Source organism: Aquarana catesbeiana, linkage group LG04, assembly GCF_042186555.1.
Source record: "Aquarana catesbeiana isolate 2022-GZ linkage group LG04, ASM4218655v1, whole genome shotgun sequence".
Classification (NCBI taxonomy): Eukaryota; Metazoa; Chordata; class Amphibia; order Anura; family Ranidae; genus Aquarana; species Aquarana catesbeiana.
Genome location: NC_133327.1, coordinates 68,043,674 through 68,066,501, shown reverse-complemented (window position 1 = coordinate 68,066,501; position 22,828 = coordinate 68,043,674). Strand labels below are relative to the sequence as shown.

The following is a 22,828-nucleotide window of genomic DNA, read 5'->3' as shown; positions in this document are numbered from 1 at the left end:
TTGTGGCGTTTGTCTCTCATTTGGGGTATATGACCTGATATCATGATTGGAGTGAAAGAAACCTGATGTCTTCCCCGGTGGTGGCCTGAAGCTTTTGTTGAGCGGACCTCTTTACATACGTGGAGTATCCCAGATGTACAAGTCTATGTTGACCCCCCCATAATAGGTGTTCGACACTCTTTGGTAAACACCTATTATGGTGTTCAACATCCTATTTTTTGGTGGTAGTCTCACAAGGTGGAGGAAGTTGGTGACAACAGTCAAACTTTCACTTTTTGTCACGTTTTGTGACTCACTTGTTTCATATAATTCTTTTATTGCTTTTCTTTATTTAGCACAACATACCTATTTACGTAACGTACACTTAATCATCTCTGGTATGTAGTTATATTGACCAAGTTGCTGCACAAATCAGGCATGTGCTTTATATAATAATTTGAGCATGGGTACCCACATCTTTGGATACTGGACTATAATGTAAACTTATTAGGCCAACACATACAATGCTGTGAAAAAGTATTTGCCCCCGTTCTTATTTTTTCATTTTTTGCATATTTGTCACACTTAATTTACTATTACACAAAGATAACCCGAGAAAATACAAAATGCAGTTTTTAAATGATGGTTTCATGTATTAAGGCAAAAAAGCTGTCCAAACCTTCCTTGCTTTATGTGAAAAAGCAAACCTAATAACTGGTTGTGCCACCCTTGGTGGCAACAACTGCAATCAAGCGTTTGCGATAACTGGCAATGAGTCTTTCACATTGCTGTGGAGCAATTTTGGCCCACTCTTCTTTGCAGAATTGTTTTAATTCAGCCACATTGGAGGGTTTTCCTGCATGAACAGCCTGTATAATGTCATGATACAGCATCTCATTTGGATTTAAGTCCAAGCTTTGACTAGGCCACTCCAAAACCTAAATTTTGCTTTGTTTGAACCATTTGGAGGTGGACTTGCTGTGGACTTGCTGTTGTGTTTTGGATCATTGTCCTGCTGCGTAACCCAAGTGCACTTGAGCTTGAGGTCACGAATTGATGGCCGGACATTCTCCTTTATGATTTTCTGGTAGAGCTCAGAATTCATGGTTCCATCAATTGTGGTAAGTCGTGTAAGGTGAAAAATCTGCTCTGCCCCGGATCTTTAAGAAAGAAAATTAATATATAAAAATAGTAATGAAAAAAGTAAAAATGGTTGGAATGTAGATGATAAAATCAAATGTGACCATGTGTTAGGGGCTGCAACTCAAATAGCCTGAATATTCAGCTCATAAATTTGTGGATCAAGTAAAATTGCACAACCAAATAAAATATATCTGAAAAAACAACTACAAATTAAATAGTGTGTGTATTCAAGTCCATAATACTGCTCCAATAAATAAACCATGATGTTGAACACTCAGGATGGGACTTGATACTTCAGTTAGGTAAACATGATAAGAGAAGCCGCTTACCAGATAAGGTGGATCTCAAATTATAGAGATCATACTCGCTCAGTAAAAGATCATTCAACTTGTGAACACTCCTCCTTAACCACTTTAAGACTGGGCCTCTTTTTCAGACTCGGTGTTTACAAGTTAAAAACACGTTTTTTTGCTAGAAAAATGTATAATGTTTGGGGGGTTCTAACACCCTAGAAAATAAAATGGCGGTCATTAAAATACTTTTTGTCACATCGTATTTGCGCAGCGGTCTTACAAGCGCACTTTTTTTGGAAAAAAATAAATTTTTTGAATAAAAAAAAAAAAAAAAGACAACAGTAACGTTAGCCCAATGTTTTTTATATTGTGAAAGATAATGTTACGCCGAGTAAATTGATACCCAACATGTCATGCTTCAAACTTGCACCCGCTTGTGGAATGGCGTCAAACTTTTACCCTTAAAAATCTCCATAGGTGACGTTTAAAAAATTCTACAGGTTGCATGTTTTGAGTTACAGAGGAGGTCTAGGGCTACAATTATTGCTCTCGCTCTAACGATCGTGGCAATACCTCACACGTGGTTTGACCACCGTTTTTATATGCGGGCGCTACTCACGTATGCGTTCGCTTCTGCGTGCGAACTCGTCAGGACGGGGTGCTCTAAAAATTTTTTTTTTTTGATTTATTTTTACACAGTTAAAAAAAAAAAAAAAAAAAAAATATTGGGTCACTTTTATTCCTATTACAAGGAATGTAAACAACCCTTGTAATAGAAAAAAGCATGACAGGTCCTCCTAAATATGAGATTTGGGGTCAAAAAGACCTCAGATCTCATATTTAGACTAAAATGCAATAAAAGTAAAAAAATAAATAAAAATTTGTCATTTGAAAAAAATGACAACAGAAAAATGTGCCTTTAAGATGTATGGGTGGAAGTGACGTTTTTACGTCGCTTCCGCCCTGCTATGGAATGGAGACGGGTGGGGGCCATCTTAGTCTCACTCGTCTCCATACCCAGCCACGGACCTGCCTCTGCTGACGGCTCTGGTAAACGGCGGAGGGCGTGGGAGAGCGGTGGGGGGGGGGCCTCTCCTGTCACCGATAACGGTGATCTCGCGGCGAATCCGCCGCAGAGAACACCATTATTGTTAACCGAACCACCGCCTGAAGAGATGGATACTCTGGTTGTGGCAGCAGCTGCTGCCATTACCAAGATATCCCTCTTCAAAGCCAGGATGTATATAGTCGTGCGGCGGTCGGTAACTGGTTAATAGCTTCGTTCCCAGTCGATGTTTTGCACGGGGAAACGCTTTGTGTGGAGCACCAGTTCTTGACGTCACCATGCACCGGCTGGCTTGAGGCACGGCTGTTTGAAAATCGTTTCATTGTCTTTGGATGTCAGTGCCTGTAAAGCTTTTAAAAAAACTTTTAAACAGGAGTACTGCACCATGAAGCCTCCTCTTCTTTTTATCTTGTGATACATCCCAATGCTGGAGACTATTAAGGAGTTGCCATCGCATTTGTAAGGAGTATCATAGAGTACAGGAGCCTGCTGTACCGGAAGGGATACCGGCTTTAGAGGAGTCCCAGGAGGAGTGTTCACAAGTCGAATGATCTTTTGCTGAGTGAGTTTGACCTCTATAATCTGAGATCCACCTTATCCGGTAGGCGGCCTCTCATATTTACTGAGCAGAAGTATCAAGCTCCACCCTGAGTGTTCAACATCACGGTTTATTTATTGGAGCACTATATGGACTTGAATACACACACTATTTAATTTGTATTTGTTTTTTCAGATAAATTATGGTAAATCATCCAGGTCCTGAAGCTGCAAAGCAGCCCCAGACCATCACGCTACTACCACCATGTCTGACTGCTGGTATGATGTTCTTGTTATGAAATGCTGTATTAGTTTTATGCCAGATGTAATGGGACGCACACCTTCCAAAAAATTTTTTGTCTCATCAGTCCACAGAATATTTGCCTAAAAGTCTTGGGGATAATCCAGATGTTTTTTGGTAAATGTGAGATGAGCCTTTGTGTTATTTTTGCGGTGGCTTTGGCCTTGGAACTCTCCCATGGATGACATTTTTGCCCAGTCTCTTTCCTATTGTTGAATCATGAACACTCATCTTACCTGAGGCAAGTGAGGCCCTGCAGTTCTTTAGATATTGCTATTATTATTATATAGGATTTATATAGCGCCAACAGTTTACGCAGCGCTTTACAACTTGAGGGTAGACAGTACAAATACAATACACTTTAATACAGTAGGAATCAGAGGGCCCTGCTCCTTAGAGCTTACAATCTAAGAGGGAAGGTCAAGAGATACAAGAGGTAATAACTGTGGGTGATGTGCTGATTGAGATGATAAATGTACAGTTGTTAGGTGGGGGCCAGATAGGCTTCTCTGAAGAGATGAGTTTTCAGGGATCATCTGAAAGTGGATAAAGTAGGAGAAAATCGGACGGATTGGGGTAGAGCATTCCAGAGGATGGGAGAGGCTCTGGAGAAATCCTGAAGGTGAGCATTGGATGAGGTGACAAGGGAGTTTGAGAGCAGGAGGTCTTGGGAGGAGCGAAGAGAACGATTAGGTTGGTATTTTGAGACTAGGTTAGAGATGTAGCTGGGGGCCAGGTTGTGGATGGCTTTGTAAGTTATAGTTAGTATCTTGAATTTAATTCGGTGACTGAGTGGCAGCCAATGGAGGGATTGGCAGAGGGGTATAGCAGACGCTGAGCGGTTTGTGAGGTGGATAAGTATGGCAGCAGCTTTCATGATGGACTGAAGTGGGGATAGCCTATTTAGAGGTAAGCCAATGAGGAGGGAGTTGCAGTAGTCGAGGCGGGAGATGACCAGGGAATGGATTGGAAGCTTTGTGGTGACATTGGTTAGGAAGGGGCGTATCTTAGAGATGTTGCGGAGATTGAGGCAGCATCAAATATCGTGAGCTCAGTTTTGGATAGGTTGAGTTTGAGGAAGTGATGTGACATCCAGGCTGATATGTCTGCTAGTAAGTTGGTAATACGTGAGGAGACAGATGGAGAGAGCTGGGGGTGGAGAGATAGATTTGGGTGTCATCAGCGTAGAGATGATATTTAAAGCCGTGGGAGGCAATCAGCTGACCCAGGGAGGTGGTGTAGATTGAGAAAAGGAGAGGTCCAAGAACAGAACCTTGGGGAACCCCAATGGAGAAAGGAAGAGGAGAGGAGGAAGTAGAGTTGTAAGTGACACTGAAGGAGCGGTGGGATAGGTAGGATGAGAACCAGCGAAGGGTACAGTCACGGAGACCAAAGGAGTGGAGTATATTGAGGAGGAGGGGGTGGTCCACTGTGTCAAAGGCAGCAGAGAGGTCCATGAGAAATTGTTCTGGGTTCTTTTATGACCTCTTGGATGAGTCGCATCATGCTCTTTGAGTAATTTTTGTAGGCCGGCCACTCCTGGGAAGGTTCAAAACTGTTCCAAGTTATCTCATTTGTGGATAATATCTCCCCCTTGGTGCACTGGAGTTCCAAAGCCTTAGAAATGGCTTTGAAACCCTTCCTAGACTGATACATCTTTGCGGTTTGTTCCTAATCTGTTCTTGTTTTTTTTTATAGATTGTGGCATGATGTGTGGCTTTTGTGATCTGTTAGAGTGCTTTACTTTGTCAGACAGCTTCTATTTATGTGATTTCTTGATTCAACAAGTCTGGCAGTAATCAGGCCTGGGTGTGGCAAGTGAAATTTAACTCAGCTTTCCAAAAAAGTGTGGTTAATCACAGTTCATTCATAATTCAGCATGGGAGGGGGCAATTACTTTTTCACATAGGGCCAGGCAGGTTTGAACAGCTTTTTTACCTTAATAAATGAAATAATAATTTAAAAACTGCATCTTGGATTTACTTGGGTTATCTTTGTGTAATATTAAAATTTGTTTGATGATCTGAATCATTTAAGTGTGAGAAATATACAAGAAATGTAAAAAAAAAAAAATCAGGAAGGGGGCAAATACTTTTTCACAGCACTGTAGATCTAGACCCTCCTCCCTCATTGTTTCTATGATGCCAGCATTTGTCTACAATCCTTATTCTGATATATGACAACCCACTGCACATTATTCCCATTATAATTACAGAGGACACAGAGATTAGAAAGATTCAGAACAAAAGATTTTGTTTCCTTTTATATACATTTCAGCAGGGATATAGTGACATGCATGTCAAACAGGAAGATCAGCTACAAAATACAGTTATACACAAGTTTGTATATATACAGGATCTGCAGAACATTGCAAGTCACAGCATTGAAAATAAACCCTTTCCTCAATTGCAGCGTTGATTATCCAAACGATTTTGCCTGAGCATAAAATGTCAAAACATTCAGCAATAAAAATATAATAATAATAGAATAAGATTCTGTAACCAGTGTTAATTCGGGTCAAATAAAACATTAGAAATACTGCATACCATCTATCTTAAAAGAACCCTGTCTGTCAGTTAAGGCATCATATATTAGGCAATATACCGGTTTATAAACACAGTGTAATGCAACCATAGAATAGATATATTAACATGACATTTTTTATGCATTATCTCACGTCAAATCAAGTTTCCCCCATAAAGGGTCAATAAGTAGGAGTCATAAGGAAAATGCTGCTTAAAAATAAAGGTGCAGCAAATAGCAAATCAACATGATAAAGGATATAAGATAAAACAAAAACCTTGCTTTTTACCGTTCAGGAACTTGCATGTCATAGTTCTACTATCTGCATCTAAAATGGGACATGTTTCTGTAGCTTCCCTGTGCAGTACGTTAGCTGCCATTTAAAGCTAAAGTTTAATCTGTTTATGCCTCCCCTTGGTTCCTTACCCCAGCAACATTCTAAATAAATCTTTTGTATAAAATCTTCTTGTTTTTATTACTTACCCTATTTTAGACCTAGTGACATCACTGGGTCTCTATACCCTGCCTCAGTACTCAACGGCCCTTAGACATGATGTAAGCAGTGAGTTGGTTTGAAGGGAGAATGTCAGTATGAGGGGTGGGTGTTCCTAGGCAGATTGTATTTGCATAAAGTCCACCCTAGGTAATGCCCACATATGATGCTGAGCCTCTGTGATTGAATTAAAGTGCTTGTAAACCTCAGACATGAAATATGAACAAAGCATATCCCTCTATAGTGTGTACTTGTCTCATTCCACAGCACTAAGGGTGATTTCTGTCTGCTGCTTCAGTCCTCCGCTATCAGCATGAATGACAAGTATTCCTGACACTAAGAGAAAAATGGTGACAGGGGAGGGACTTGTAACTGTTTGACAGCCTCAGCTCTGTTCCTGTGTGCTATGTGAAGGGGGTGTTTCCCTTCCCTCCAATCAGCTCTCAGAACTCCCGTCACTGAGATCTGCAGAGCAGAGTGCAACTTCAGCTCTCCACCCAGTCTCTTCACTGGGTACATGTAAGGGTTTACAACCACTTTAAGTTTATTTCAATGAATGAGGTGGGAGCTATTGGACTTGCTGCGGCTTCAAATGCACACTGTAAAAAAAAGCGGACTCTGAAGCCTAGACCAACTGATATACTTCAAATACCATATATTTTAACATTAAACTAAAGAGGGGTCTGGGGCAGTATTTATGAGATCTCCTCTATGTAGTAAAAAGCATGATAAAACCTGCGGTCATAGTACCGACCAGTGGCTGGAAACCTACACCGCGTCTTGGACAAGGTAACAGCTACAGGGTGTCACTAGTATGACCACGGTTAGTGGCATTTTTAAATGAGGGTCAGTTTTTGATCCATTTTTAAGTAAAATTCAAAGCCAAGCAACTCTGCCATTATTTCTCCCTACCCACATGCACAGTAAAGTGTAAATAAAGCCAGTTTTTGCTAAAATGTTAAAAGGAGAATAATCCTCACCATTGGTCCTGGGTGACCATTGTCTACAGCAGCCTTTCTCAACCAGGGTTCCTCCTGAGGTTGCTAGGGGTTCCTTGAGCGATGATCACCTTCTGCCTCTCAGATAAGTAACCATAGTCCCCAATGATCTTTTTAGTGATCTGTAAGTGGGATTCTTCCCAATGACCTCAAACGTAAGGAACATTCTTCCCACTGACCATCACACTAATGTATTGTGAGCTGTAGATATAGTAACTACTAGTGGAGGTTCCCTGAGCCCACAGAGTCATTTCAAGTGTTAAAAAGGCTGAAAAAAGGCTGGTCTATAGTATAGAAAATTATGGGAAATCAAACATTTTTGAGTTGACACATGAACAGAAGGGAAATTTTCCAATGGCTAAACCTGCTCTAGTGACAACAGTTTAAGGAGGCTATCTACTTTGGTTAGCTCTCCTTTTATTTCCTGCTGAACTGGGACAGAAAGTGAAGGGAAATCTCCCTGATTGGATAAAGACAGAATAAAAAGAGGTCTTAACCAATTCACACTTTATCCAAAACTTTACAAATTTTTTGCTTTTCATAAACATTACCATTATGCTACCTCTAAGAGAGGACATGCCGCAGTTTTGATAAGCATATCCTGCAGCTTTACCCATGCTTATTTCCGTTTTCCACACTGCCAGGGATGTCTAACTGGGAGGAGTAATGCCTGGGCAGGGATGCCGTTTTTTGCCAGTGTCCAATCACCTAACATTTTTTTTGTCTTTTTCTCTCTGTCGGTTGAACTGGATGGACTTGTGTCTTTTTTCAACCAGTTTAACTATGTAATGGATGGTGGCAGCATAACCCTTATAGTGAATATGAAGATACCCTGTGTCCTGGGATGTGTCAAAGAAAAAAATGTTTCTAAGAATTAATCCTAAATGGAACAAATTAATTGTACTCTTTATCAAGAGCATCAGCAGCACTGTTTTCCTAGATCACTTCCAACTCAGGTTCCAGATGTAAATGTCCGATACAAACAGTCAGCTCAAATGTCTGAAGAACCGTCATGGCAGCCAATAAGATTTCCCTGTGATTTTATTCTTCTAGCAGTGTAGGATGATAAAAGGCTGTGGGCAATTCAAACACTTCTTTCAGACTGATAAATTACTCTTGCACCCCCCCCCCCCCTCAACTGATGCACTTTCAAGTGGAACTCCAGTCCAAACTTTTTATTTTATAGTTGGATATAATGGGGTTAATTGAGAAGATCTTCCCTATTTCAGGGCCCATTTACACTTGTTGCTGTGCACAATGTCAAGCATTGACGTGCATTGTGTTAAGGCAGTCCATTTACTTGAACACACAAGAATGGACAACATCTTCACAAAAGGGACAGAGACAGTAATAGATAAAAATAAAGTGGCGCTTCCCCAATATAACAAAAAAATACAATTAAAATTTGGGTGAGGCTCCACTTTGTTCATTTTTAATACATTCCTATATACTATGTATACCAGATCTGAGAATCCAAGTAGGCACTGAAAAGCATTCAGATCATTTGAATTCGAACAAGGTGAGAAATGTTAATCTGAGATTAGAAGGCTTTCAAGTATTTGGTAATGTAACAGTGTTACACATCCCCCCCCCCCCCAACCGTCATGGCATGCTACGACCTGTGGTGCTACCACAAACGGTAATCCAAGGGAATTCACCCTGGAGCAGGATTGTCTTCTTAGTGTCTCAGGGACACAATTCTACTCAAACCGCAAAAAAATCATACAGGAGGGCACAACCAGGTTGTGCATTTCCATTGATAAATTTTATTGAATCCACATAGACAAATGGATACTCACATGCCAATAAAAAAAAACATCAAGCAAAACAGATCTGTTCCAGCTGGAACGCAATGTGACTCACCCTGGGAGTAAATGATTGACAGCTGACGTGTTTCGGGGGTCATGCTCCTTTTCCACAGCTCTGAAGAAAGGGGCATGACCCCCGAAACGCATCAGGTGTCCAAACATTTGTTCCCAGGACGAGTCACATTGCGTTCCAGCTGGAGCAGATCTGTTTTGCTTAATGTTTTTTTATTGGCATGTGTGTATCCATTTGTCTATGTGGATTTAATAAAACTTATCAACGGTAATGCACAAGGTGGTTCCACCCTTCTGTATGTTTTTTGCAGTTCGTTTGGAGGCCTTCTCGGTTGGTGGAGGGCTGCACCCTTGATGGCCATTGCGGAAAGAATATGAGGATCCCCCTTGGGTTTAGCATTAAAGTGTTTTTTGGACAAAATTCTACTAACTGAGGCATTTTTGTGTTTTGGGATAAAATCTCAGACCGCCTTTACAAACTCTCTGAATAGGTAACTTTCTTTCTGCTAAGTGCACAATTGAAATGGATGCATGTTGCATAACTATGCAATAGGGGGAACATGAAGAGAGCTCTTTATTGGGTAGGGTGGCCAGTCATCTCAGTTGGAACAGCATCAGGGGAGAACCTGAACCTGTCTCCAGACAACTCAGCTGGAGCCAAGAGAAATCTGCATTTGATTGAAAGAATGTTAGAAATATTTGGTTGCTCAGCATAAAGCCCTAAATCTCTAAAGTTAGCATAATTATAGAATAACACAACTAGAGTCCTGTCAGTTAAAGAAATATGCATTCCGATTTAACCGTAGCACACAGTTTGAAAAAAAAATAGGGTTTTTTTTTTTTTCTTAAAGGCTGTGTGCACCCAAAGCAAATATTCAAGGTGGTGGGAGGGCCCAGGTGGGGTAAATCACCCATAGGTTCCTAAATTTTGTGTAGACTCCATTGACACAATCTCTCAGTAGTAGCTGGTGTTCCTGGCAGTTTCTACAAGGCTACAATGAAAGTGTTAATCTTTTTATTATACATTGTGGAGGTATCACGCCATATCATTATGCTTTAAAAAAAAAACATGGCAGCTGGGTGGAACAAGGGATTCTACTTGGGTTAAATACCTACTGCAGTCTTCAAGAAATTAGGAAGCCAGTAAGTGAACCAGCCTTCTGACAACCTGAAATATTTGCTGACCGTTAAGATTTATATCCCAGTTTGGGCATTGCTAGTTTCATACAATGTATACATGTGAAATAAACAGTGATATTTAAACTGGATTTACTACCGCACAAACTAGCAGATTCTGACAGGTACTCTAATGCATGGAATTAAAATACAGTAAGTCCCCTACATACAAACATTCAACTTGCAAACTTTCAAAGATGCAAATGAGTTGCATGTCCAATCCTGTAAAGCTGGGTACAAACACTACAAACCCCCAGTGGGCTGAATGAAAAAAAACCTGAGAGATCGCCGTATCAACACAAGCAAAGTTGGTGCAGCGCTGTGCCCATGCTGTGCCTTTGTGTTCTGATGTTGGGCTCCCCCGACAGAACACATTGATCAGTGTTCACAGCCTTTGTCTGCGAGAGCTGTACTTTGTTGGTCTTACGAACAAGTTGAACTTAAGAACGAGCTCCTGGAAAGGAACTCGTTCGTACGTAGGGAGCTTACTTACTATAGCTAGTGTGTCTACACTTTCCAGTGCTGAGGAACTGTAAGAGAAACACAGACCAGGGCAGAAGCTGCAGCCCAAGTCCACTGCATGCATGTGCAACCTTATCTGTTTGTTCCAATGTACTCCTTTTATCCTGAGTGAAGGCCATAGGTGCCATTTTGGCAAAACGTCAGGAGTAGGTGTTACTCTGACACCCATTATATGAGCCTTCAATCCCCCTGCTCATGCTGCATTTTCAACACTTAGCACTATTTAGTTAAAGCAACCTCCCACCATTTTTTGGATAGCGTGGCGAAGGATAGGAAACTTCTAGTCAGAATTTTGCTGATCCCCACAAGGGAGCTTTCCCTCCATTTCTGTTCCCAAAAGGGGCAGCATATAAAAGCAGAAGAGAGCTTAGCCTAGCTGCTGACTGGCTCGGATTCCCATCATGGCAGTCATCGTCTAAACCCGTCTCTCCAGTCTGTAAAATCATGCCAATGTCTTATCTGGTTTACACACCATCTAAGACCACTGTAGCTTCTCCCGCGCTCAATGGAAAATAACTGGGAGGAGTCACAGCTCAAAATCAAGGGATAAGATGCCACAGAGCCCAAATCCCTTTAAGAAGCCTGATGAATCTGAATTAATGTGTTCTATAGACAACTCACAATAAACGCAAGCTGAGCAGATGTAAGTAGAGCTGCATAGTGTCCATGCTATCCATAAGCAATCATATTTCAATTGGTAATAAGCAGGTCACAAAACAAAAGCAATTATCTGATTGGTTGATTTCCTTCCCTGCAGTTTTTATAAACCCCTTACCAAAAAAAAAACCATGGCCATGAGCAATGAAATGATTGTCATTGCCGATACTTCTGCCATGTAGCTATCAGTATTGCCAATGCCCATCTCCTAGATACAAAATGCAAAACGAAAAGGGCAATAGTGTTTTCTTAAAGTGGACCTGTCTTAAGAGAAACGTGGGAGGCGTCCATTTCTTTCCTCTAATATTTCTTTTAAGACAAGTTTGATTTAGAGCTGAACTCCAGGAAGGCACCGGATATATTTAATTAACCCTGTTATGCACTCCTTAGGAAATTATTAAATGTATTTAAACAAAACAAGTACATATACCTGATTCTATCTTTTCATTAGTTTCTGTGATGCCCTGCACGGCAGGACTCAAACTGGGAAAAAGAGGGTCAGCACCATGAACCGATCACGTTCTACTACCTTGCACAGAGTGGGGTCCTCATCACTATGCTACCACTCCTTCTTTGTGCAATGAGCAGGCTTGAGGCAATGACCAAACCGCACTGCCTAACTGCAGTAGAGAAAAATGAGGAGTCTGATTGGGCTGTACTGTTTGGATCACAAGACAGACTGAACTGAAATGCTCATATTTTGGCAGATAAGATATCTCACATATATGTATTTTCATTGTCTGCCTGCCTGGAGTTCAGTGTAAAGAACTTCCTCTGCTATTTCCATGTTAAATAATCTTTTGTCATAAATATAAAAATTTTGCATACCAGTGTGTCTTTGCCTTCAATATAAATATGTACATTGCTATAAATATATGTTTCTATTTCCTTGTCACTTTCATACTCTCTGAAATTCCTATAAAATTAAAAATTGGATTAAATCCTTCTCTTTAAACAACACACATTCTACATTTGCAAGTTACAGTGTTTTGGAGCAAAGAGTTCATATAATGTTTCTTAAACACCTATTTCGTTCCTTTAAAAAAAAAAAAAAACTCAACAAATTAAATGATAACCGAGTATAATCCATACATTTCCAATGGGGAACCTTTAAGGCACACTGCAGCCAAACTCTTTGCAATCAATGACACAGCCTTCCTTGCTGAGACTCTCTAATTCACGTATTCATCCCTGTGCAGCTGGCTGCCTTGTTTGATAAATCCCTATGATTACCTGAACCACAATACAGGCCAGGAGTGCCCAGCTTTAGAGCACTGCCCCTGGAACTCAGAGAGGGTAACAGCACAGTGTGTGACAAGAGATTGAAGTCCTACTAAGTCCTGTGAGAACCCCACTAAACCTAATTTTGTAAAAGATTGAGAGGGCTTTTTGACTTTAGCACAGTTGCAACATTTCCTAAGCAGAATTTGTTGTTCGCTGAATGACTTTGCTCATTGCGTGAAGTTGCGAATTAAAAGTTAACAAAAGCCCTTAAATGACATGGCACCTAGTTTGCAAGACGAGCCACATGTATCTTCACAGGTCCTAGTCACGGTTCCAGAAAGGTGTGGATTCTTTTCACCTGGCACCAAAACTGTAGAACTGTTGCAAACGCAAGCTGTGCAGTCTTGAAGGGTGAAAGGCACTGGGGTCATGTAACTTGGGTTTGCATAGGTAGGTGGCAGGGGACCATGCAAGTGGGCCAAGATATGAGAACACGGACAGTGAAAGTTGTGGACCGTTGGTCCTAGTGCACACGAACAGAACCCAGCTGTAATGATGGAGTATTTTTATCCCTTAGAACAGCTGAAGGTCAAACCTCACACACACGTCCCCTGTTGGCACTTCGTGGAGCAGTAAACGTTTAGTGGTTGGGCCTTTACTCTCTTGCTCAGTTCGGATCTTTGCCACTGGGACTTCGGTGCGGCCCAAAAAGTCTAAGAAGGAATAAAAGGAAATTAAAATGCATTTGTAGCCATCGCTTCGTCCTTCCAGTTGCCTAATACTGACGTCATCTTTACTTAGCAGCCCTTATTTATGTCTGCAAGACTTCTGACACTACACCTATCCTCTTATTTACTTTCCTTTTACCCTTCTTCTGGTCTGCTCTCCCTCTACCAATCATCATCTGGTCTCCTCTCCCTCTACCAATCATCATCTGGTCTCCTCACCCTCCACCAACCCTCTGGTCTCCTCACCCTCCACCACTAATCCTCTGGTCTGCCCTCCCTTCAAATGTCCTACGGTCTGCTTTCCCTTCACCTGTTCTCCAATCTGTTCTCCCTTCAACATATCCTCTAGTCTGCTCTCTCTCCACCTCAAAACTGAAATTTTTTAATTAACCCTTTGCATGCATTTCTCCTACTTTTCCATAGCAGGACAGGTCACCATATTTGACCTGACATTTTTGTTCTTGGGTTTAGATAATGTATATTTTAAAGAGAACCTACTGTGAGAGATGAAAACTTCTGCTTTGCACTCTTGATTACCACAAAGCACCCTCAGCTGCAGTCTGCCAATACTTTTATTAATGGGTAGCTATTTTCATTACATTACATGCAGACTTGGGCAAGGTTCAAAGCTTGTTACATGCCCTAAGAAGCCCGCTAAATGCTTGTTTGAAGGAAACATTTCCTGAGAGAAACATGGGGGCTGCCATTGCATGAGGAGGACATCTAAAATAGATTGTATTGCCCCGTACACACGGTCGGACATTGATCGGAAATTCCGACAACAAAATCCTAGGATTTTTTCCGACGGATGTTGGCTCAAACTTGTCTTGCATACACACGGTCACACACAAGTTGTCGGAAAATCCGATCATTCTGAACGCGGTGACGTAAAACACGTACGTCGGGACTATAAACGGTGCAGTAGCCAATAGCTTTCATCTCTTTATTTATTCTGAGCATGCGTGGCACTTTGTGCGTCGGATTTGTGTACACACGATCGGAAATTCCGACAACGGATTTTGTTGTCGGAAAATTTTATATCCTGCTCTCAAACTTTGTGTGTCGGAAAATCCGATGGAAAACGTGTGATGGAGCCTACACACAGTCAGAATTTCCGACAACAAGGTCCTATCACACATTTTCCGTCGGAAAATACGACCGTGTGTACGGGGCATTAGAGTTACATTGCAGAGGAGAGAAAAACAGTCCACCAAATTTTTTTCACATATATTAATAGTAAAAAAAAAAAAAGTAAAAAAATATTGACTGCATAAAAGATGATCAGGAGAAGGCAACCGTTTTATATACATTCCTTTCCTCAGTTTATACAAATGAATATGAGGGGTATAATAAATAAAACAGTAATGCTAATAACATTATATTGAATGTACCCTCGTTTCAAAAAAAGGCTAGAAAAAAAGAAATGTGAATAAATCACTAGGACCAGATGGCTTACACCTGTAAGTTTTCTTTGCATTTACGGGAGAGATGTCAGTTGGTACTAAAACATTAAAACAATAAAATATGCTTGCTAAACATAGTCATGCAAATATACATTTCTAATTTGGCTGAATAAAGAGTTCTTCTTCAGTATCTGTATTCGACTATCCCAGACCACAGCTGAGGACAAGAATGCTCTAAGAAAATGTGTTTTTCTAATCGTTAGTGGTTCAAATCGGCATTCGCAGTGATGGGAAAATTAGAACAAATTTCTAACAGTATACAGAAAGTGGTTTTCATTCTGTAAAATCCATTCATTCCAAAATCAAATGTTAAAGCGGGAGTCCCGCAAACATTTTTTTTTTAAAAAGTCAGCAGCTTCAAATACTGCAGCTGCTGACTGTTAAAATAAGGACACTCACCTGTCCCGGGGTCCAGCGATGTCGCCACCCGAGACCGAACCGTCCCTCGGTACTTGGGTGCTGCCGCCACCATTCTCAGTGAGGGAATCAGAAAGTGAAGCGTTGCGGCTTCACTTCCCGGTTCCCTACTGCGCATGTGCAAATCGCGCTGCACGTTCTCAATGGTCCCCGCTATCTCCTGGGACCCGTGTGTGTTTCCCAGGTGACAGCGGGGGAGTGCGGGAGGGGGCGTGACTCCCGCGGGAGTCTATTCCCGGAAGTGGGTGCAGATACCTGTATTATACAGATATCGGCACCCCCTCCTCCCTGAAAGGTGCCAACTGTGGCACCGGAGGGGGGGAGGAATCCGATGAGCGGAAGTTCCACTTTTGGGTGGAACCCTGCTTTAAAAACAAATTAAATCTTTTGAATAATTCAATATTCCTAAGAATTTTTTAAAAAATTTTGTGGCGGCTGGTGGTAATTTTTTTGGGGTGGGGGGGCTGGGGGCAAACAGTGCAGACGTCAGCCTACCATACCTCCCCCCGGGTTGGTCAGTTGGTGCACTTACCTCAACCACGAGCTGCTTCCCTGGCTCTCCTCCGCTGGCTGCGGGGCACTCGAAGGAGAGAGGGGCTAGGAACAGCAAAGAGGGACCCAAAAAGAGGAGGATCTGGGCTGCTCTGTACAAAACCAACTGCACAGAGGGGGAAAGTATAACATGTTTGTTATTTAAAAAAAAGAGTGCGAAATCTGCATGATGGCTTTCAGACTAGCACATCCAATTCCTGGGTGAACAGGGTCTGCATTCTTCAAATAGACATCTGACAAAACATTCTGGTTCCAGTTGCGGTTCCAGTCCCAGAATAGCACCCCACAGGGACAGCACACCACACTCACCGTCAGGAGAGAACTGGTCTCGATCAAACACTGTGATGCACAGCACATCCTGATACACATCCTTCAGGAAGAATTGGCAGTTAAAGTTCCACTTTGGGTTCAAGGTGTCAGTCCCTGCACGGCTGGTGTAGCTCTGCGATCCCATGCTGACCTCACAGTATGGGTTACTCTTTCCTGCAAAATAAGCATGTTTCAGAAAAAAAGCACCTCCTGCATGGCAACCCTCATAACGGGAGATAGGAGAACATGTTAGGAGCCAAGTAGGCTCAGCCATGTACTGAGAGGTGGAGAGGGCAGGGCTGATGACTTATCAGGGTTTTGCTGCTCTTTTGCGATAGCTGTGGGTGGGAAGGTGACAGCACTGTATTCCTTAACTATAACATAGAGAGTGGAGTCACCCTCCTGGCTATGCTTTCTGGCAGATGTGTATGAAATTACAAGAGATGCTGTACAGAATTGCAAATCCTTTGGCAGATAAGACAGTTCACATACACTATATTACCAAAAGTATTGTGATGCCTGCCTTTACACACACATGAACTTTAATGGCATCCCAGTTGTGTGAGAGAGTGCAGCGGTCTGACTCTCCTATATGCTGCCAGCACAAGGTATCTGAATCTTTGCTGCAGCACCTCATTTTAGAAAAAAATATGGTATGGTATATGCAGCCTGGCTGCATTAAAATAATACATCAAGATACCATAGTTTAATTGGGTTTTAATTTGTTACTGCAGAAGAAAAAAAAAAACCACTACTAAACTAACGGCTTGACATTTACCGATACCAGTTAATAAGGACTAACGGTTTTTACTGTAGAAAGTGTAATAGCCTAGTGTTTCTGAACCATGTCCATTCTAACCTCTGCTAATCCATCTTCTATGCCAAGGGTGTCAAACTCAATTTGATCGTGGACCGCATCAGCATTAAGATTGTCCTCAAAAGGGCTGGTATTATCTGTAAGAGTAGATGTCCAGCACATCCCCCTCCCCTTACATTAGATGTCAAGAGCCACCCCACCATCAGAAGTTGAGTCCCCTTACTCTCCCTAACATCACAGTGAACCCCCTTTCCTTATGCTGCTGCTAGGAAGAAGCTGGACGCATTGCTTGAAAGCAGAAAGTAGGGGTCTGGAGGAGGACCAGAGAAGGGCTGGAGCTCTCCTGCAGCATGAAATGGCCTGGAGGGCCGGATTCGGCCCGCGGGCCTTGTGTTTGACACTTGTGTTCTATGCTATTTACTAGCCACATTGGCCTGAGCAAACGGACAATGCTCTTACCGTTGGGTTTACAGGGCTTTAGTTCAGCTGCCTCAATGACTTGCACCATTAAACGTCCAATTCCTGAGGATTTGTGAGACCTTGCTAAACAGAGGAAACAGAACGAAAGACAAATGATAGAAACTCAAAGTATATTCATAACTGCTGTTCTAATAATAAAATGTTATATATAAATAATTAGTTTGGCTGAAAAACAAATAACAGGTTTAGCCTGGTAGAGAGTGACTAGGTGTCCCAGGAGCCGCACATCAAGACAAGACCTGCTGTATGATAGTGAAAGGCAGTCTCAGCCTGGACCCCCATCAGGCCATGACCCAACATGGTTCACTTCACCCACCAGATCCCCATGAGTAAGCTCCGGTGGGTGGAGTAAAATACGTTGGGGGCCCAGGCTGAGACTGCCATTCACTATTATACAGCAGGTCTTGACTTGGTGCGCAGCTCCTGGGGACACCTAGTCACTCTCTATTGCTTGGAGCATAGACAAGCTCGCTTCCCAGCCAGCACGCACTGTGGTGGGCACAGGACATCATTCCCATACAGCCTGAGCGGCTCACATACATATTCTTGGTTAAGCCTGGTACACATTATTCATTTTTTTTTTCGTTCGACTCAGAGGGCTGAATGAAAAAAAAAAATGAAGAGCTCACTGTACTAACTATCCCATGTTAATATGGCAATCTCCCCCGCTGAGCTATTGCGTTCTGACAGGGGACTGTCCACCTGTCAGAACACTCCGATCAAATCTTGCAGCCATTGGCAGCCACCGCTATTCGGATGCTGGTTTTCCAGTATGCCCATTCAACAGAAGCCGGACAGACTGATGTACACATGAGCCGAATGTCGGCCGGTTTCTATTGAACCAACGGATATTCGGCCCATGTGTACCAGGCTTTAATCTGATCTCCTAAGGCAGATGGAACACCACAAATGTATAAAATACAATGAAAGTAGAAGATAATTAGCACATCTACAGGGTCAGTACAATAAGTTCTGGATGGGTGTTTGTAGCTTCATCACATCTTGGAATCTGATATCTCCTTGTGGCTTCAGTAGAAGACCTCCTCACCATAATGAGAAGCTCCCTGCCTTGGCCATCGTAATACCAAGGTACAGAACCTCAAAAGTGCTGTTATATCTGTACACTGAGCCAACAGCTGGGTGTGGACGGCTCTCCTTTATAATTATGTGTATGTATGTAATAACTGTACCTTGATATGCCCTTTCCCTTTTCTTCTTCTCTGTGTCAATGAAGTTTTCAGAGGCAGCTTTGATTTTTTGAACCCAGGCAGTTCTAGAAAAGAGAACATTGGACAGAACACAATCAGACTTTTCAGCCAATAAGGTGGGATATAGGAGAAAATGTGGCATTTCCATAAACATGAGAAATGGGTGTTTTATAAAGAGTTAAAATATATTTAAGTAGGCAGTTCAAATGCACGTTTACCGGTTTCCCGAAAAAAAAGGATGTATGATTTAGCTCAGCCATTCTTGTGATATGTACTAGTCAGCGAGGTCAATCTGATACCTCCTGGTTTAGTAGTACTGTTTCCTATCAGCTCACTGGAAAGGGAGATGATGGCGATGTCTATATGCCAAGAGGAGACACATGCAGTTGAACTGTAGAGCCAAGAAATAAGTGCTACCTTTTTTTCCTTATCTGTTCAGATTGGGTGACCAGAATAACACCTTTGTCAGGTACAAAAATAAAACTTATATGTATTTCGCTGTTTGAAAAGTGTAAGAGATCACATGTGCGCAGCTGACTGCATTGGGGTGTGCACCCAAAAGCTCAAAACACACCTGACTTTTTTCTGCAGCCTCAGCTGCACTGGACAGTGAATGAATGGGAAGTGCTCTGTGCTAAGCAGCTTCCTGTTCATTCACAAACTGAGGCATAGTAAACACAGTTTGCTATGCTTCAGATATGATTGAACACAGTGATTGTGTTCATTTAGAAAAGGAAGAGGCTGGTAAATAATGACATATTGATTAATCCCCTCTCCATCCTGAAACATCCCCTGCAGCAGCCGGGAGGAGAGGAGAGGAAAGGAGGGAAGCCTGCAGCACTGCGGTGGGGGGGGGCCTGGGCAGTAGGGGGAATCTGAGTGATTAGTGCGTACCCAGGCAAATCCGGCACACACCCTGTGCACATCTATGGTAATGACCTCATATCCAACACATTAATAAGATCAAGGTCCAAGAATTTTTTTCTGCCCTTACATGGGTACAGACAGCCAAAAACTGCTAGCCCTGTGTTACGTTTCAACAGGTTGGCAAGGCAGGAGATGGGCTACAATCTTTGCCTGTAATTGATGAACCTTTACCTACTTGCCTACTGGGCACTTTTAACCCTTTTCCTGCCTAGGCCAATTTTCAGCTTTTGGTGCTGTCACACTTTGAATGACAATTGCGTAGTCATGCAATGCTGTACCCAAACAAAATGTTACAATTTTTTTGAGACAGATAGAGCTTTCTTATGGTTTTTAATCACCACTGGGTTTTTTATTTTTTGCTAAAAAAAAAAAAATGAAAAAAAGCCGAAGATTCTGTTATAAAATTTTGTAAGTAAGTCATTTTTCTCCTTCACTGATGAGCACTGAAAGCAAACACTGCTGGACACTGTTGGGGCGGCACTGATCATGCCCTGATTATCTGTACAGCTCTTCCCTGTGAGAAAATGCTGTTGATCGGCTCTCCTCTCCTCACACTCTGTCAGTGTGAGGAGCGGAATGCTGATAACCGGAATTTCCTTGTTTACATGTGATTGGACACAGCTGATCACATGGGTAAAGAGCCGCGCCATCAGCTCTTTACCGAGATCGGTGATGTGCCGTGTCCCAGGGACAGATCGCACCACCCAGAGCACAAGGGCGGCGAAAGTGGGACAACGTCATATGATGTCATCCCAGAACCAGAGAGCCACCTTACATCCGTCATTTTACATTACAGCGGGCGGGAGGTGGATAAAAAGGGTGGCAATAGATATCACTGGGCCAGGAGACATACCCAGCAGTTCAGGCAAACAATACATCCTGACCAGTATCCAGAGCATTTGGCACCATCCTCCCTCAGGACTGACATAGTCGATGCTCTGCTGGGAATATTTCCCTGCAGGGTTCCTTAGTGATCAATGCCCCCCAGTTTGTGTCTGACCTGATGGAGGCTCCCTCTAGGAAAAACAGATGATACGAATTGTGGTTAGGCCTGTGTGATCATTTCAGTGGTGCTTTGGAACAAATGCGGAGAATGTTTGTGGAGTCACAGAGAAGAGACTGGGAACAATTTTTGCCCGTTTGCCTACATAGAAGTACCCAAAAAGGCCACAAGCTTTTCACCATTTAAATTCCTTCACAGAAGGAAAGCGAGAGGACCCTTAGACCTAATTTGAGAGACCTGGGAGGGCAAGATTGCTGTTCCTGAGATCTCTGTTGTGGATTACATATGGAGGTACAGGCACATGTGCAGATTAGCCCTAAGTTCCCAGCCTTCGGGATTACAACCGTACAGGCTGATATGGCGCTGCTGGAAAGGGGGTGCGCACTATATTGTGAACAATAGCAATGCAGTCTATTTTCATTCTGGAGCAAAGCAAAGCAAAAGAGTAGCATTCAGTGCTTTTATTGACATGAATCCTATTGTGTAGCACTGGAGCTCTCTGGAAATTGCAGCGATATGCCGCATGCTGTATGGACCTAAGAAGGAAGGAGACATGTCGCAGTGCTGAGTGAATGCCTCCAGAACCTACCTTTCATTGATGTTGTCTGTTCGGAGGGTGTACACCCGGTCTATGTGTGATATATGAAAGACAGGCTCGTCACTGGATGGGTCACTTGGCAGTTTCACCAGAACTTCATTTAGGAAAATTGGCTTTATAGGACAAAGATAGAGGGACAATGGTAGTGTCAGTAAAATCACAGGAAATAGTATAAAACTGGACTCTACTTGGTCTGAACACAATTTTTGGTCTTACTGGGGTGGTCACAAGAATAAAACGTAGGTGTTCATTTATGAAGAAGCAGTAGGGAATGTCAAAGTCACATAACTGTCTGCTCACAAATATAAATCTGCTCTCGTTCTAAATTGGCCCCTTAGTAACATTTTTCTACGGATTCTGAAGAATCTACTACAAATTTTATTTAAAAAATTTAATTAATAGGGCAGCATGCAACTATACCAGTTAGAGATACATTTTAAGAGATAAATTCTGATTGGGCCCCCCAGAAACATCACTGCTTCTTAACAATCACCTAATTTCAACTCACAGTGGATGAAAGTTATGAAGAACCCTCCGCGTTGATGAAGCAAATCTTTCTTCTCCACATTTCCCACCTTCACTTTTTTTCTTTAAACCATCTCTCTAAATTCACTCTTCCTACCCCTGGCTCTACAGCAGGGCATACTACAAATGTCCTATGTACTTAAAAAAAAAAAAAAAAAGGTGTGGCATTGCCCAATGTCCACAAACAATCGCTAGATGCTCAGGCTATATTTAACAGCATCAGCTAATTGACAACAATAATTTTTTAAAAATATTTTTTAATTATATACTGTATGTCTTTTATTTGTCACTGTGTTCTAATAAAAACCCAGTTGCTTTTCTATTTTTTTTAAATCGTTTATCTTAATGTACCTGACAATTACAGAATTAAACAGATAAATGCTGTCTCCTTCCTGCTGCAGTGCCATCTGCAGGCTAAAGGTTTTTTTTTTTCCATTGAAGTCCTGTAGCTTGCATGTGATCACCACCTCATAGCTGACACAGTGATCATATGATCAGGAACCACTCCGATTTGTTCCTGACTGGCAGTGGGGGCTGGAGCTGTCAGGGGCAGCCAGGATTGAGAGCCATCAGCCATGCAAAGTGTCAGCTGGTTGCTCCCAATGGGACAACATTTATACATTTATTGAATGGGGCTTCGTGCCGAGGGATGTTCATATACAGACTGCATGCCAGAAGTAGCTAACCACAAATAACGTTTTATCATTTCAACTCATAAAATAAATGTATATTCCACTGCTTTGTGTCCGAGTTGCTTCCTCCCTTTTCCCCATACTGATAAGAAGTTCTGATATATGCTTGCATAACATTACACAGTGCTTCATATGGAAGCATTCTCCCTCATTTAAAAGCTACACTGTGGACCAAGCACAGCACTTTTTAAACAGCTGTAAAAGGGCAGAATAACGACCAATGGAAAACGTTACAAAGAAACAACCAAATAATTGGTGTAGTTTAGTAGAGAGATTCGAACATGACCTATAAGCATCTTCTCCTGCAGTCAGGCTTGGGGCACCTCTACTAACTAGTTCACCTATGTAATCTTAAGACAACAGGGGATATGAGATCC

General features: G+C 42.1%; 1 protein-coding gene across 8 annotated transcripts in view; it reads right to left on the bottom strand.

Annotated features, from left to right (window-relative positions):
* Nucleotides 1-9,375: 9,375 nt before the first annotated feature.
* The window catches only part of ITSN2 (intersectin 2), a 272,629-nt gene continuing 259,176 nt past the window's right edge, over nucleotides 9,376-22,828 (bottom strand). For 6 of the 8 annotated variants that reach the window (XM_073625291.1, XM_073625295.1, XM_073625293.1 and 3 more), the window contains 5 exons: nucleotides 21,226-21,347; nucleotides 18,689-18,771; nucleotides 17,478-17,561; nucleotides 16,202-16,375; nucleotides 9,376-13,445 (listed from right to left, as the gene is read on the bottom strand). In XM_073625291.1, the coding sequence (XP_073481392.1) occupies nucleotides 13,306-13,445; nucleotides 16,202-16,375; nucleotides 17,478-17,561; nucleotides 18,689-18,771; nucleotides 21,226-21,347 (603 nt within the window). In that variant the 3' untranslated portion in view covers nucleotides 9,376-13,305. The remainder of the gene's footprint in view (nucleotides 13,446-16,201; nucleotides 16,376-17,477; nucleotides 17,562-18,688; nucleotides 18,772-21,225; nucleotides 21,348-22,828) is intronic. The other 2 variants (XM_073625289.1, XM_073625294.1) reach the window with 1 other exon arrangement.